General features: G+C 44.1%; 1 protein-coding gene and 1 pseudogene across 1 annotated transcript; one reads left to right on the plus strand and one right to left on the minus strand.

Annotated features, from left to right (window-relative positions):
* Window positions 1-933: 933 nt before the first annotated feature.
* Window positions 934-2,500, minus strand: LOC115308062 (annotated as a pseudogene).
* Window positions 2,501-7,375: 4,875 nt separating this feature from the next.
* Window positions 7,376-8,620, plus strand: LOC115308063 (protein phosphatase 1 regulatory subunit 3E-like). The gene is given in 11 exon segments (XM_029965512.1): window positions 7,376-7,554; window positions 7,606-7,698; window positions 7,700-7,736; window positions 7,738-7,788; window positions 7,791-7,808; window positions 7,811-8,048; window positions 8,051-8,145; window positions 8,148-8,217; window positions 8,220-8,444; window positions 8,447-8,496; window positions 8,498-8,620. Coding segments are annotated over 11 exon segments (1,179 nt in total).
* Window positions 8,621-14,579: the final 5,959 nt, after the last annotated feature.

The raw sequence follows: 14,579 nt of genomic DNA on the forward strand, positions 1-14,579 counted from the left end.
TCCCTATCCCAAGTTTTTATCAGAGCATCAAAAGAAGGGAAGAGTCAGTTGCAATGAATCCCTGTTCTGAGTGCTGAGTTGAATTGCAGTTACCTGTGTATCTGTGGGAAGTGCTGTTTTATTTTGTATTTTGTTTAACACAAAAGCAAAAGAGAACTTGATCTGAAAGTCCCTTATCTAGTATGAGCTGAAACAAGAATAAGTGGCCACCAGAATGCAGAGGGTACATATTAAACAGAAACAAGCAAAGAACACATTAACAGGATTTAAAAAAATGAATCTACTTAGAATGAGTAAGAAAAAATGATTCTGTCAGTGCCACCACTGTGTGATTTCCAGGTCATTTCCATTTCTTTTAGGTGACAAATGAGCAAGGAATGCATGCAAATGTTTATCTGAAGCTCAATAGGACTTAGCAGTCTTAAAGTTTATAATGTTATTAAATGCCTTGCAGAGTAACCGTGGATTTAAGAATATTCCTAAAGTTAGGCATTGCTTCAGTGCTCAGCAGCATCAAACACCAAATTACTGTGCAAGGCCAACCAGACAGAGTGAATCTGAGGGAAGAGGTTACACTTCATCCCCAGAACAAGCTATTTAAAGCTCTAATGAATCTATCTTATGGTCAGGAAGAAACTAAACCTACATGTAAGTAGTTGGCATTCATCAGCTTATAATTCTGTTAATAGCATCTACAAAACCACAAATATCCCTGGTGCTCACAAGGAAATTTTATTGGTGTTCTCACAGTCTAACAAGCTTTAAACCAGCATGAAATTAAATATAGAAATGTTAGGTCAGTCTAGACAGCACTGCAGCTCCCCAGCGTGGCTGACTGGTAAGGAAGGGAGTCCAGAGAGCAGTGGAACCTCCCACATTTTTGATTCATTCCTGACGTTATCAGTTAAAAAGTCCTGGATATCATCATGTTTTCTACATTGTTTTTTGATTTATATGTAAAATCTGCACCCAGGCATGAGGACTGTTCTTTTTAAAAGCAGTTAGAAACAGTTGCACTGCTTCAGTCTGCTGGGGGAGCACAGTGCCAGTGTAACTGCTCAGGACCTTCCTGCAGGAGTGAGACCTTTGTGTGGCTCGAGAGAAACGGCGACTCAGGAATTTCTATTTTGTGTCCCTTCACTTCATCATTCCCAGTGCCAGCTCCTTTTTCACTCTTCTGCTCTGCTGCTCTAGCATGGAGTGCAGGAAGCAATCTCAGCTGAAGTACCATTGAGCATCTTCTGAGAGAGAACAGCTTTTGTGTTCCTCCAGGAAGGGTTTGAAGTATCCTTGGGAGTGGCATTTTCCACAGGTGGGAGCACTTTGTGAAGACTTAAAAGTTTCAGAGTAGTTTGGACCAAACAGATCAAGCACATCCATTTCTTTATGCCTTACAGCTGCTGGATTTTTCACATCCTCAAGATTCCACACACAGTGTCATTTTTATTGGTGCATTCCTTATTTCACCCTGGAATGTTTGTACAGTGCTCCTTGTTACATATTCCCATTTTAGAGCCGTATGTTGTAGGATAACGTTTAGACTTCCTAGACGGGGTTGAAATCTCTTCCTTGTCTGGAGCTGTGTCAGCTCTGGCACCTGCACTTTACTTGCCATCTGATTTTGATTGATTTCTTGTGTACTTGGGCTCCTTGACCTGTGTGGTTGTCAGGAGACTGCAACAGAAGTGGCCCTTGTTGGGAGCTCCGTTTGCCTGGCGCTGCTCCGCTTGTTTTTGCAGCTGGAAGCTGGCAAGTGGATCGCTTTTATCCCGAGATAATCAGGTTAATCTGACCTCTGGTGTGGTCACTCATGGGCACTGCTCCTGCCCTTCACACCTTCTCTTCACCAGGGGTGTAAAAGTGATGGGGGAGAACATCCCCAGATGTGAAGGATTTCGGGGAGGTCGGACGTGACGCTTGACCCATCATCGACCTCGGATCATCCACATCCAGTTTGCATGGATAGGGCAGAGCCTCCTGTCCAGGAGCAGCCACTGGGCTCAGGAGGTGGGGAAGGAAGGGCTGGGAGGGAGCTCTGGGAGCTGGAAATGGGAGGAAGGACAGAACTGGGAGCTTGGAGGCAAAAATGAGGAGAGAGTCTGTGCAGGGGTTTAAAAATAAGAATTAATTTAATGAATAAGAAGAGAGTCGTGCATATGGAAAAATGGATGTGAAATGACCACATTTCACATTTTTCAGAAAGAAAAACTGTGAGAAAGGTGAAGAAAGGAACAAATTAAAAAAAAAACAAACTGAGAAGACCATTTGCTCTTTAAATATAAGGAATCTAAATAATCACAGTGAATCACTGCCTGACCAATAGAACTTTATGAAAAAATATTAAAATCAAATATGCAACGAGCATATTTTTATGTCTAAAATAATTAACTAGCACTACTGAGACCATTTGCAGTTGATAGAAAGCCCTGTGGTTATTTTATAACATGGCATGAAGACTGAGTCACAAGGACTCTTACCAGAAGATGGGATCTGGGGACATCCTCAAGTGCATTTATTCAGATATTTGCATGAAAAGCTGTGTTAAAAGTTCTAGGACTGAAAGAGTCCCAGTCCTGCTGGATGTTACTTAATCCTTGTTAAAAAATTCAATCCTAAAAAAGAGCAGAACTAACTATATAAGAAAAATACTTTAAATGTTCTTTATCATTTTCTTCACAAAAAGGAGATGTATCTGTTTGGGTATTTTTCTTTTCCACTGTGTTAATTGTTTTGTGGGTTTGTTTTTTTTTTTTTAGCTTATGCTCTCCAGAAGTCTTAAGCCAATCACTTAAGAGCCAACAGAGACAGTTAATGATTAACCAATAAATTATGTGTGAGCTTCATCATAGTGTAAGGCAGATTCACAAGGTCATGAGCGGAGGTAAACTCTTACAATTCTATTTTCTTGTTGATACTGTGTCTTCGTTTGGATCCCAGTATTTAAAACCAAAAATAAAGTACAACAAAACAAAACCCAAAACCCCAGAAACCAAAATCCCAACCACAAAGCACCTTTGCCAAGGGTCCCATCTCAGTTTAGCAGAACTTGCAGCCCTTTGGAAATTAATCACTGATCTTTGTTTGACATCAAATGTCCTTGATACAACTCTGTGTATCACACAACTTTCATCTTAATAGATAAAGACTGTATAACCTGGTTAAGTGAAGGTAATATTTGATACAGAAATCAATACCATTGTTCTTCAACAGAATAGTTAATTTTTTTTATATATATTCACCTCAGGCATATTACCTAATTCTAATATGGCACTTCTAGAAATGTGACTAAGATAATTTCTTGGGGAAATAAGTAAAGTCTGAGTTAATCTTCAGTGTGAAATGGTGTGGGAAGGTATTTTTAAATTATAAGTGTGCAGAGCAACTGTCTCACGCAAGGCTCACAGACTGTCAGTGTAAATACCATTGTCAGATTCATGCAGTCACATAAGATTATTAAACTTGGGGGTGATATTCTCATGTAACACCTACACAGTTCATCAGCTTCAGGGGAGCTGCACAGATACAAATGAGAGTAGAAGCTGACCTTTCCAATCCACGCACTGAGTCACCACTTCACCTCCAGAGCTGATGTAACCGTAATGCACTTCGCCTTTACATCCATTTTATCTGCCTGCAGTGCTCATTACTAAATATAAACCTGTTCTGGAAAGTTAAAGTGGACATGTGACAGGGGCCACTTTGGATAAGCCCCAGCACTCAGACACTCTGCCCTATTAATGGTTCCACCGTGGTTGTGCCTAATGCTCCCCAGCGCCCGTGTTTGCTTTCTCCTGGATTACCTGGGCTCCAGACAATCAATAAATGCAGCAGGAAAAAAAAAAAAAAGCTCCTGGTTCACTGCCTGCTGCAGTTCTCCCTTTTTCTTTCAGACAATTTAAATCTCAACAGAAGAGGGGGACCAAACGTCTCAGCTCAGTTAGCTGGAAAATCTCAGGCATCAGGCGGATTTTTAGGTGCAGTTTGGCACGGCAGAAATGTCAGGGGCACTCGGGTTTGCGGAGGCAAACGAGAGGCTGCCTCTCGAATTTTTGACGTCAGCTGGAAGATGCAGAGACAGGTCAACAAAATGTTATTAGGACAATGTTAATTAGGACAAACCTTTATCCTGTGACCGTGCTGTTTGAACCTGCCAAGGGAGAGGAATCCGCAGGAATGAAAACAATGCCCGAGCACCATTTCCTAAGCCTGTCAACGTTAATTGTAATTTAAGACCTTCTGCTCTTCTTACCCTACAATAGAGCAACACGAGCTCTAGAATTTAAATGATGGGGTCTCTATTCCTGCTGGCACCTTCAAAATTATCTAGTCACGAAAATACTATTTTCCAGCGAGAAGATAAGAGGTATTTCTTTAAAGGGGGTAGCTAGGTCGGCACTAATGACTTCTGTGTCAGCTCTGTTACTGACAGTAGTATTTAGAAAAGAGCCTTGGATGGTGTCCTTAACACAGCACTGTAAATGCAGAGACGGATTGGACTTTGAAACTTAACATGTTCAAAATTTTGGGAACTAAATTAGGATGGAGAGGGGGTGGTGTAAGGCTGCTACCACTGCATACATTAAAGCAGAGTCTCTGTGTGTGGTTCTGCTTGCTCGCTTCTGTGGGTTGAAGCTTTTGCTGTGCACAGTTATTTACAGTAGGCAAACCCAAAGGGACTTCCTTTTACAAATGGGGTCTGATGCTTCCCATTGTCAACTTGTACCACAGTTTCCACAACACAGAAGGATGCACAAGGCTGCAGGCTATTTGAGGGAATATGTGTGTGTGTATTTGTTAAATTTCAGTGCTCAAAACTTTCATTTACTGTGTCTGTCTTAAATTCATCAGAGGGGGAAGAGCAGCCTAGTAGTAAGGACACCCTCAGAAGTGAAAGATGTGGGTAAGAATTCCAACAGCTTCACCCTTGGCAAGTGAGCAGGAGTAAAAAGAAAGCAGGAGCATCCTCAGATTCAATGAGACATGCTGGGAATGTTCAGATCAAGAGAAAAAAGCAAAAGTGAGAAATGCCTTTGTTACAGATTCTGGTGGCATTTACACAGTGACAGTGCTCAACAGAGACAAGGCTGGGGGGTCCCTGTGTGTGTCAGAACTTGAGGTGTCTGCAGGAAACAGCAGGTGAAAATGTGAACACCCCCAGGACTAGGGTGAGTTGATGTTCTTTCTGATTTTTAAAACCTGTAAATGGCTTTGTTCCACTCTTACTCCATAAGAGTCACCTGTGAAATTATTCACAGCAGACATGCATTTATATCAAGTCTCTTTCTACCTTTTCCCCCACTATTCACACACACACACACACACACACACAGTGCTCTCATTCTCTTGCAAGGTTAAAGAACTGTTGTTTTTTACCCGACTATGACAAGAGCAGAACTCAAGTGACATTTCTGAACTGTGTTCTCATGCTGTCAGTCAGTTTATATGGCTGTCCATCTGTATCTCATGTTGGCTTGACCTGGCTAGTCCAAAGCTTATTGTGTTGCTTTGGTTTTTTTTTCTTTCTTTTCACTGTATTTTCTCTTTTTTCTTTTTTTATGGTACTATTCTCTTTATGACCTTTGAGAAACCTGTATTTTAAACTTGGTTACGTGAACTACATCACCTGCAATCACCAGTGAAGAAAGAAGTTGGGGTTTTTTTGTTCCATGAAATAGTACCAGGGTTGTGGGAGGAAAGAGGAGGCCTGGGAAAGCCAAAAAGCAGGAGTATTACCCAAGTTTATGGTAAGAAGAAGTTGGGCAACTACCATTACCAGAAGAGGGAAGTGAAACTTTACTAAGGTGCCCCAGTTGTGTAAAGCACAGTGGAAACTAAATTATTCTGAAGTCTTATTCCCTGTCCATGCCACAAAGACACCTAAACCTGACTGAATGTGTTATTGGGTTTAAACCAATTTAGTGTATTAGTTCCAATAGTTTCACAATGGTTTAAAAATACCAAGACTTTGCATATCAATGTAAAAAAGAATGTTCTTACTCTTTACTTGTTTTAAAGTGAAATCAGCACAAAGAAGTGGTAATTCCTTAGCAAATGTTATGACAGAGAAAAATTACTCTAACAATGATTCAAAAGGATATAACCTGAAAACCTGTTTGAACAATTATTTGGGTCAGTTCTTTTTCTCCCCAAATTAAGTGTGAGTAGATGAAAACCTTATTTTCCTGAAATACTAATTTCTGTGAGGCGTTAAAGGACAAATGAGACAATTTTAAGATCCTGGGCTAATGAATTCAGATGTAATTATTTATGTTATTCGTATTTGATTTTTCAAAACCTATGATCAGCCTATGAATGTGAGACGATGGCACGACAAAGCTTAATGGTGTCAAATTTAACACTGATGAGCAGAATTTTTTATCCCCTGCTTATGAACCATCTGTCATTAAAAACATTTGGAACCCAGCAGCAATAATCTAGGATTTTTTTTCATACTTATTAGTAAAGGAATTAAAGCTGATAGTTCTAATAGGAGGCAGCGAATAACTCTTCCCTGTGTTCTAGTGGCTTTTTAGCACTTGGTCCTTATCGGGTTTATTTGTCCCGTTCTTAATCTCATCAGCCGCATTTCCACTGCCCAGACTGTCAAAGGAACACCAAGTGCTGCAGATAAAATGCTCGAGGTGTAAAAAGCTCCTGCTCAGAAGCTAAATCAGAATCACATGTCAACACAGTTCAGGCTCAGGCTCTGGCAGGACGGTTGGATCATTGTTTTTAATGCAATTTACTAATTAAAAATGAGTCCCAGATTACGGAAAGTCTGGAATGAAGCGGCTTACTAAAATGGTGGTTTAGCGCCTTGAACTGGCTACACCAGAGTCTGCTCGTCATTAAACTGTAATTCAGCTGGATATTGCTCGGCAGTTGCCAAACGCTCTTCCGACAAGAACCGCCGGGGTTTCTGTGTCACAATCGTCCCCCCGCGTTTCGGCCGGAGCTGCTCGGGGGCGATGAGCGGCAGGACTGCGGCAGGTGCATTTTATTGGGCAGATGTACAGTAAACGCATTACAGCAGATTAGCTGGATTTCTTCCTTTAAATGTACACTGCGAGATCCAAGTTGCCAGCCAGCTGTTTCTTATCGGCCCGTGTAATCTCCCCGAGCCCGGCTTTGCCTCTTTTCTCCCGCAGCTATTTCTGTAGCGGGTCGGGCGAGCGAGAGCGCCGCTATGAATTTTAATGTTTCCACTGGGGAATCCCTCCCGCCTCCTCTTTTTGGATGAGATCCTCGAGGAAAGACCCAGAACGCAGCGAGGAGGCGGAGGAGGAAGAGGAGGAGAGGGACGGCGTAGCCGCGGTACTGGGGGTAGCCGCGGGGTGTGCTCAGGGGCCGTGGCGAGGCGGGCAGGGGTGGAGCCATGGGCAGGAAGATGCTCGGGGCCGTGTGTCCGCTGCCTGACCGCCGGCACGGCAGCAGCGGCAGGCCGGACAGCGGCGGCCCCGCCGCCGCCCCCCGCACAAGATGCACCCGCCGGCATCCCCCGGGCCGGCCGCGACTGCACAGCGTCCGAGGCGATCCCGCCGGCTCCGGCGACCGGCAGAAGCCCGCGACCGGGCGCTGAGCCGCCTCGCTCACCCGCCACGAGAGGGAGGACGCCGGGGTGCCGCGCCAGCGCCGGCCCGCCGCCGCTCCCGCCGGCGCCCCATCGGATAAGGCGGGCTCGCTGCACCGCTCGGTGCCGCGCCGCGCCCGGCTCTTACCTGCCGCGCAACTTCAGCTTGCAGCGCCTGCCTCTATGGCAGCCTGGCCGAGCATTGTGCAGGGGGGCTGGCAGCCCCGACGGCGACGCCCGGCGCCCAAGCCCGTGGTGCGGGAAGGCGGCGGGCGAGAAGCCGCGCGACGCGGGGCCGGGAGCCCACGCTGCCCCCGCGTGCCCCCCAGCCCCACGCAGCGCCGCGGCCAAGTCGCTGCCCACGCTCCGGGCGAACGCAGCCTGCGCCCCCGCTGCAGCAGCAGCTCCGTCGCGCCGCAAGACGTGCGGTTGCCGACTCCCTGGGCTGAGCTCACCTCCGTGCACCTCTTCTGCGAGGCCGCCTGCCGCGGGTGCCGCTGCCCGCCGCCGCCCACGCGCGCCCGCAGACCTGCCTCAAACCAGGAAAGCCGCCGCGCTGGGCCGACCTGGAGCCCGGTGCTGTTCGGGGCCGCCGCCGCCGCTGCTGGAGCCGCTGTTCCCGCCGCAGCCCGGAAGCCACTCGGGCTTCGTGAGCGGGTGCGGCAGCACAAGGTGAGGCTGGAGTGGGTGCGGGCAGAGCCCGCGGGGCTGCGCGGAGCCGTGCGCGTCCTCAACCTCGCCTACGAGAAGGTGGTGTCGGTGCGGTACACGCTCAATGGCTGGGCCAGCTGCGCGGAGGCTCCCGCCGCGTACCAGCCGCCCGGGCCGCCCGACGGCATCAACGACCGCTTCGCCTTCCTGCTGCCTCTGGGCGCTGCGCCGCCGAGGCCACGCTCGAGTTCGCCGTCCGGTACCGCGTGGCCGGCGGCCGAGTACTGGGACACACAAATCGAGGGCAAGAACTACCGGCTGCGGGCCGGCAGCGTCCTCCCGCCCGGCACCGGCCTCCCGCAGGACCCCGACAGCTCCGCCTGGATCCACTTCATCTGAGCCGGGGGGCCGGGGGGATCCCCCCGCCCGGGGGCTGCCCCGCCGCCTCCCAGAGAGCCGCCGGGAGGGCTTTTCCCGAGTTCTGTGCCCGGCGGGGTGATTTGGCTTTCCGGGGTCGCTGGCGATGCCGGGGGACCCTCGCTCGCCTCACGGGGGTGGTGGGCGGCGGGTTCCCCTCAGTCCGCCGACGCTTGGCGGCCACCCAAAGCAAGCATCTCGCCGGGGGGGCTCTGGGATGGGCGGGACTGACGCGCCGGGACCGGGATCCATGGCATGCACAAGGCTTCCAAGGTGCCGGAGGCGGCTGCTGTCGCTCAGCAGGTGACACGGAGGGCAGGGTCACAGGGCATCCCTCCAGCCGTCCCATTTGCCTAATCCTGCTGAAGCAAAGCCCGGCTCCGGCGAGGGGCTGGATCTGCGCTCACCCTCCCGTGTCAGTTTGGGGTTAAAGGCCTCATAATGGAGGGCTGAGGGACAGATGAGTTTGCAACCCAAAAGGACAAGAGCAGGGATGCCCCAAGGTGTAGCTGTGTTTCATCATGCTGTAAAAATGTTTGGTTTAAAGCAAAGATTTTTTTTTTTTAAATTTTGACCCCTATTTCATGTATTTAAACACACTTAGAAAGAAAAAAAAATAGCGTCACAGCCTAACTGAAATGTCACTCACGGGGAGATTTTCAAAAGAAAGTGTTTTGGTTCAGGATTCGTGTGGTACGTTGGTGGAAGGGGTTGGCAGGGTCTGGTGTTTGTTTCTGTAGGATTGGGCCCGTAAAGCTGCTTGTGTTCAGGTCAGCGGGAAAGTTGTGGGATTGCACCGAGGGAACTGGAGACTGCAAGAGTTAAATCATAACTCTGGTCTGCATCACAAGCAACACTTTCATTTTTAGTCCTGTTGACGGTTTAACTTAATTTCTTAAGGTGTGTCAGGGCAGGGACCTCCTTTCTGAAAAATTAAGTGCTCCAAATTTTTCATAATAATTTCAGTAAGGAACAGATTTGACAAATCTGGCAAAGTTTAGTCAGACAAATCGAAGAAAGTTGCACCTTGCCATATGAAAATACACCAATAGAAATCACGGAGTATGCTGACTTCTGCCTTCAAAGGTATGTTTTAAATATGTTTTTAAATTATATTAGCAGTAAACATAGCATTTTCCTCTTAAAACTCGAATTTTCGGGAGTTCAGCTGAGTACAGGTTGTGCTGGTGCCAAATCTGGGTGCTAATTTTCCAGGATTGAGGTGTATGTGTGTTTGCAGGAGAGGAACCTCTGCAAATACAACTTCTGAGAGTGGCAAAAGCAATGTCAGTGTGATCTGCTGGTTTTGAAGGGCTGTCAGGTCAGGCCTTTGAGGTTTTGGATCTTCTGTACGTTGTTAATGAGTGAAATGTGATTTTTAACTTCATTTTCATGTTCCTTGAAAGAGTTAAGTGTCCCAAGCAGCTTGAGTAATGTCTGGAGTAATGAGTTCTCACAGAACCTTTTGACTTCGGTGGGAATTGAGAGCACTTTTGTCTCCTGAGGGTTTGGTTCAGTCAGAATAATTAAACTTCTAAATTCTGGGGGAAAAAGAGGACTGGAAAGTTGATGGGAAAAGAGTATTTAATTTAATTTCTCTGGATCACTGTCTCTGATTTAATGGAAGTAATAGCAAGACTGCTTTCTGTAGTACTGGTAACTTGGTTTTAATTTCCCAGGCAGTTTTCTAATCCCTGTGTTTTTAATGAAACAGAATATAAGAGAAATGTACTGTCAGCATCTCCTGAGGATTTCACATTTTAGAATATTAAGGTCCCCATCTTGTAATACAGTAATCCTATAAGTTGCTAGAACATGGATATAAAGCTAGAATTGCACAACTAGGGTCTTAAAATGCTCGTGATTAAAGCATATGAAATGGTGTATTTGATTAAAAAAAGCCCAAGTGTCTTTTAGTTGAAATTATATTTTTTTATAAGAGCCTTAATACTGGAGAGAAGGAAAAGGACCTGTCTCCATTTGAAAGCACTTTGAAATCTGTAGAAATACAGCAAAACATCTTTTATTTATGTGTTAGAGCTTTCCAAAGCACTTTTTGCTCGGCCTTTTTCACCCAAAGAGTGAACCAACAGCTGGATGGTTGGACAGACTAAAATGCTTGGAGAAAAAAGTAGTTTCTCTGCATTTTAGATCAACTGATGCTGCAACTTTGCTCATGAAGTTCTAACAAGATTCCTGTTTACTGTTTCAATGGCTTTAGAAACACAAACAGGGCTAAGACCATTTTTAACAGTGAATGATTCCACAACTCCAAAATTATTTTCCAGTGAATGGCAGTTTTCATTGTCATTTGATTTATGCAGCATCTGCAGGTCTCTGAAAATTTTCTAAAGGTTTCTAAAAAGTTTTTAAAATCTCCTTCTAACACCTGTGGCTTAAACTCTTTCAGTTTGGGATACCCAAGTGGATTACATGCACCGAGTACACTGGGAGGTTGTTGTACTACCCTTTATTTTTTATCACGATTTAGGTGGAATTACTGTTGTTCCTGGTTGAAATTTTGCAGTCAGAATTGGGCTATGGCTTTACAACACTGTTAAGATGTTACTGTTCTTTTATTTGTGGCTGCCTTTGCCACAGACAGATCTGAATATTAAAACTTTAGGGGCTGTAGAACACCAGAAGAATGTCCTGTAAAACAGTTCTCCTGAGCTTTCAAACAGTTCAGCCTGACCTAAACCTGAATTTTGTGAGGAACTTCAGGGGCTTGGACTTGATCCCAGATTATGGGTAACATACATGCAAGCCCAGTAACAGACATGGCCTTTCTGGAAGCATTTAGGAACAGCTCCTTTTCCAAGCTGGAAAGGTGAGGCTGCACCAGCAGCTTTGACTGGAGGATGCTCTTGATGAGCTCTGTGGAAGAAGATTTAAGTGTTTTAATAGAAATTATCAGTGGTATGTGCCACAGTTGCACCCCTTCAATTACACATTTGCTGTTCTATCACATGAATTTATTTCCAAACAAGACTCACTCAGATTTCCAACCACATGTTTTGGTTGCACTGGCCATGAGTGTTTTGTCCCTTGGCAGCATTCCTGTAGCTTCCAGTCCCTTAGATTTCAACCTGATGCCATCTATGTGTGGCTTGCTGGAAGCATTGTGATAAATGGAGATGAAATGAAAATATCAAATGATATTTATATAATATTTACATAAACTTTGAGGAGAAAAAAACCACATTTTTAACCATTTTTAAGTTGGCAGGACACCCATCCTTTTAATGGGAGCATGAGCAAAACCGCTTTTTAAAATCCTATTTCTGAAGAATGTTGTTCAGCAGAAAGAACTTTCACAAGCAAAGTAAAATATCTGAAGATTTTCAAGCCAACCTTCTGCTGGAAACATGTCACCTCTTTGTATTTTTATTTGCATGGATGGAGCTCATGGCACCTCCCTTTCCAAGTGATTCCAGAGTGGTTTAGGCAAGGCCATGATCCTTGGGTCCTGTGCTTCACTCTGAAGGGAATTATTCACTGCTTATATCTCTGCAGATGTAAAAGTGTGTCTGGCATTTCTGGTGCAAAGCTGCAGCTTTATGGGACGTGCCATGTTATTGTATGTGCACTATAATGTTAATTTATACAGCCAGTCAAGTTGTACTGTATGTCTGACAGGGATGTTTGCTGCTTCCCACTTGAACTGGCAGGTTTTTTTGCATGTGATTCCATGCCTTTCGTGGCACTATTTTGGAAATTTACCCTAATTATTAGGGAGCCTAAAAGGAAGCAGAACTATTGACTGTAAATGGAATTTCAGCTAGCTAAGCATATTATTTATGAGCATAAAACTGAAACTGTCCTACTCATTCTCAATACGTATACATAATTTCAGGTAAATTAAATTTTTTTTAACCTTTTACCACTTGCAAGCAACTTTTTGCTGTGAATGTGTGTGCCTCAGAGTCCCAGAAAACAACAGAATAAGTGCACACTCTTTGTTGCTTCAGCAGATGTGAGGGGAAAATGTACCACTTGAATGAACAGATGTCTGCTCATGCAGAAGCATCACCCCTTTACAGAGACATGAAATGTTTTTCCATAGAGCCAACAGGCAAGCAGCTGCTAATTTTAATAAAAAGTAGCCCTAAAGAAATACTCAGAATCTCATATTTAACATATTATTGAGTATATATTAAAATTTTTATGTGCCTTTCAGCATTTCCTAGGAAGAAATCTCCCGTGTTCCTTAGCTCTCCCACCAGAAGTCCAATAAAGACTTTGTCATTAAAATGAAATTTATACTAAAATATAATAATCTATTCTAAATCCTGACATATTCTCAGCTGTGCCAGACATCCTGAAGCTGTAGCAGCAGGAAGAATTCGATTATATTTTCCCATATTACAACGAAAGAAATGTCAGTCAGAAATATGTCTTCCTGATACACCTCTACAATTGCATAGTTAATTAGAAAAAAATCTGTGACTATAGTTGATATAACAAGATATATTTATTGTACATATTCACCTCTTGCACAGATATTCTAAATATATATTCTGTCTGAAACCAGAAGTTCTAGTTTTTTATGAAATCTGTTTGTGGAGACGTGGTCTCTTCAGCTTTTACTGTTATTTATCTGATGCTGCATAATGAGTATCATTAAAACTTTGGGATGGATTTTTGTCTGTCTGCAGAGGTCATATCATGACATTAAAGTGCTCACTGCAGGGAGGAGCTGAAGAAAATTACTTTTCCCTTCCAGTTCCACTGCATGGCTTTTTGGGAAATCCTCAGTGCACGTGTTTGGAGAGGATGGAAGGATTATTGAATGACTGAAAGTCTTCTTGAGCACTGAGAGGAAGGTTTTTCCGTCATAAATAGTTTAAGGCAAGAAGTAAATGTAGTAAATGAATCCCTCAGCCTTATGTGGAGCTGGTCAGTGTTTTGTTTAAAAGGGAAGGTGGTGGCATATTTCAAAATGAAACATGTTCAGGGAAACACACAAACTGTTTCGAAGGAAGGTTTTCTCAGGTTCAGCTTATTATGAGAGAATTGCCCCCAAATAAATAAGATTACTTCCCTACATCCCTGTATGGACTTGAATGTAGGTCTTCCATGATCAGAGTGGATGCTGAGCTATAAAACCACTGGCTATTGCTTGGATTCTTTCTTTATCCAACCTATAAATATGACTTTTTACTTTACAGAGAGGAGTTTTGACCCTGAGTGTCCCCATCTCACTGGAATATCCTCTTCATTCAGCTCTGCTGTTGAGAGAGGTCTGATTTTAATTTTATGACACATAAGAAGATTATTTTCCATTACATTTTTGGAGGGGAAGGCAGGAAAACTGTTTTCCTTGGGGTTTTAGTTTTACAACATGAAACAGTAGCATGCAGCCTGAAAATTGCTTGAAATAACATATGCACTAGTGATTCCAAAGAATATAGCTAAGAGAAATGTCCAGTGTGAGATGTGCTTTTTTAAAAACATATGTGCTTTGGTCTAGTAAGGCAGGGAGAAAGTCCTAGTCTCCAGTGCAAGTGTATTAATGCCAGGGATTTCTTTCTATGCAATTCTATGGTGCACCTGGGTTTTTTTAGGGGTTAACTTGACTGGTGTAGTTGATGTTATCAGTGTGTTGTGTGTAGAATATTCTGTTAAAAGTGTCATTAAGGAAATTGTGTGTCTTAAATGGTGTTATAACTTTAGGCTCTTTTTTTTTTTTGTCCGATCTGACTTCACTAAATCATAATAATGCTCCTCTTAAAAGTACCAAGACAATATTTCATCAAACTGCATAACCAAGGCTCACACATTACACTTTAAACCACCTTCTAGGACAAAATGTTGTGTTACCGTTGTGAGTTTTAAACTTTTTTTGTCTTTCTCTATCTTAAAAAAGCCAAACTGTATTATCCTTTTAAACTCAAGGAGCTAATGTGTAGGTTTTTAAAGCTGATCAAAAGCAGTAAAA

Source organism: Manacus vitellinus, unplaced genomic scaffold (assembly GCF_001715985.3).
Source record: "Manacus vitellinus isolate BGI_N305 unplaced genomic scaffold, ASM171598v3 scaffold_10_pilon, whole genome shotgun sequence".
NCBI lineage: Eukaryota > Metazoa > Chordata > Aves > Passeriformes > Pipridae > Manacus > Manacus vitellinus.